Genomic DNA, 2,702 nt, shown 5'->3' with positions numbered 1-2,702 from the left:
CATAGTGACTGAATCATTGTGGATGCCTTTTTAAAAAAAGTGTATCCCAACTATTCTGTTGCAGTCTGCTTTACTACCTAGAAATGCTAATTCTATAAAAATTATTTGTGGACTGGGCATGGTGGCTCACACCTGTAATCCTAGTGCTTTCAAGGGCGTATGCTAGAGGATTAGTTGAGGCCAGGAGTTGAACATCAGTCAGGGTAAAATAGCAAAACCCTATCTCTATAAAAAATTCTTAAATTACCTGGGCTAATCTCAGGTACTCGGGAGGCTGAGGCAGGAGGATCACTTGAGCCCAGCAGTTTGAGGCCGCAGTGAGGTATGACCATGCCAGTGTATTCCGGCCTGAGTTTCAGAGTGACATCATGTCCCTAAAAAAGTAAAAATTAAAGAATTATGATTTCTTCCTCCAGGCTTATAATGTAGGACACTATCCTACAGAATTCTGGACTTCAGGACACATGAATGCACTATAGGACTTGAGAAGAGATTTCCCTCACCAGTACTGAGCAGAATGCAATATCCCTTATAAACAAGAGAATAATTTTGTGCTGTTCTCAGAAGCACCAAAGTGTGTCACAAAAACTGTCCCTTACTCAGGTTAATTTATGAAAACACATATTGCAATATTTGGTCTAAAAATAAAGATCACAAAGCCCTGAAGTCTTTCTTTGGAGGCCTCAGGCAGCCATCCAAACTAGGCCACAAATGTAGAGCTATATTCTGCCTTCATACTGTCCCCTAAGAGTCACACAGTTTAGTAATCCTAATAAACTTTCATGGTACCAGAACCATGTTGTATCTAAGCCACACAATGCAGTAAATATACAATTCACACAATACAGTCAACACAATTCCCAAGATTGAAGGAAGCTTAAATAAGGACTTCATCATAGCAGAAACTAGAACAATGAGAGGCAGCTTGTACTTGGGGTGGTGAGTTAGAGGCTAGAAAATTCCATCTTAAGAATCATGAGAATCATGAGATTCCTAGGAAAGACAGCCCATCTTGTCAGGTAATCAGAAAAATTCTCTAGGCCAAGCTTGTCCAAGCCACAGCTTGTGGGCCGCATGTATCTCAGGGCAGCTTTGAATGCAGCCCAACACAAATTTGTAAACTTTCTTAAAACATTATGAGGGGTTTTGTGTGATTTTTTTTTTTTTTAATTCATCAGCTATCATTAGTGTCAATGTATTTTATATGTGGCACAAGACAATTCTTCCAATGTGGACCAAAAAAGCCAAAAGACTGGACACTTCTGCTCTAGGCCAAAACTGAGTCAGGTCCATGACCCAACTCCTCATAGAGAAATGAGAGAGGAATGAGTACAGAGGCTACTCATAAATCCCACTGCTGAATGGGAGACAACTTGAACTTTTTTTCTGGAATATGATGGAGTGCATGAGTGATGCACTGTAGGTACCTGCCAAGTGGTAGAGGTGAAATGGCTTTTGCCAGAGACCTAAGAATGCAATAAATCTGGCAAGGACATACGCAAGATGAGAAATGCAATACAGCTTCAGTATACCTGGAATTTATGCAGCTATTGGACACATGACATTCAATATAGGTTGATGGCGTCCTCATAAGGGCTCTCTCCCACAGTTATGCTGGACAAGAAGTAATATTCCCACACACCTATGTTATTTTTCTCCTGTCAACATTCTGGTATCCAATGAAAGAAGAGTGACGCCTTCATCAAATTCTCTGCACTCAAAAGGCACTTCCACAGCAGGAGCTTGTCTATGCATAATAAAGTTAGACATTTAGACAAAGAATGTGCCACATTTGTCACACCATAGAGCCTTGATCCGGTGTGAACTCTGATCTTGAAGGAGCATAGAGGTTTGACTAATCAATTTTCCAAATTTACTTCACTGAGAAGGGCTTTCTCTAGTGTGAACTTGCAGGGCACGGCTTCTGGTAAATGTCTTTCCACATTTGCTATACTGTTGAGGCCTTTCTCTAGTATGAACTCTCCTGTGTTTAATGAGACCAGAGTTTTCCCACAAAGGATTTTCTACTCGCTGCTCTCATAAGGCTTTGTCCAGTGTGAATTCTTATGAACATGAAGCACAGAGCTGTACGGAAATGATTTCTCACATTTATTATACATTTATATGGCCTTTCCCCATTGTAAATTCTCTGATGAATAGTAATGCAGCTTTTCTGGCTAAATAATTTCACAAATTCCTTACAGTCATATGGCCTTTCTCAACTGTGAACTCAGTAGTGTTCAGTGAGGTGGGACTTCTTGTTAAGTAATTTCCCAAATTCCCCATAACTATAGGGTCTTTCTCCAGTGTGATCCCTCTGGTATTTAGTGAGGCAAAACTTCTATGTACAGGATTTCATACCTTCTCTACACTCACAAAGCCTTTCCCGAGTGTGATCTTGCTATTGTTGAATGAGGCCAACCTTTTGGTTAGATGATTTTGCACATTCTCCACACTCATAAGCACTTTCCAGTGTGATCTCACGAATGGTGAATGAGGGTGCCCTTTTAACCAACAGATTTGCCAAATTTTCAACATTCATGATGTCTTTCTCCTGTGTGAACTCGTTGATGTTTAATGAGGTTTCCCTTCTGACGAAAACACTTTCCACATTCTCCACACTCATGTGGCCTTTCTCCAGAGTGAATTTGCTGATGTCGAATGAGACTGCCCTTTTGATGAAAACATTTCCCACATTCTCC

At 40.5% G+C, this 2,702-nt stretch overlaps 1 protein-coding gene across 1 annotated transcript in view; it reads right to left on the bottom strand.

Annotated features, from left to right (window-relative positions):
• Positions 1-451: 451 nt before the first annotated feature.
• ZNF776 (zinc finger protein 776) overlaps positions 452-2,702 on the bottom strand; it is a 9,613-nt gene continuing 7,362 nt past the window's right edge. The window contains exon 2 of the mRNA XM_011979717.1: positions 452-2,695. Within this exon, the coding sequence (XP_011835107.1) occupies positions 2,532-2,695 (164 nt within the window). The 3' untranslated portion in view covers positions 452-2,531. The remainder of the gene's footprint in view (positions 2,696-2,702) is intronic.

This window comes from Mandrillus leucophaeus, unplaced genomic scaffold (assembly GCF_000951045.1).
Source record: "Mandrillus leucophaeus isolate KB7577 unplaced genomic scaffold, Mleu.le_1.0 Scaffold205, whole genome shotgun sequence".
Lineage (NCBI taxonomy): Eukaryota > Metazoa > Chordata > Mammalia > Primates > Cercopithecidae > Mandrillus > Mandrillus leucophaeus.
The sequence above is the reverse complement of the archived record's forward strand: the minus strand, read 5'-3'. Positions and strand labels throughout refer to the sequence as shown.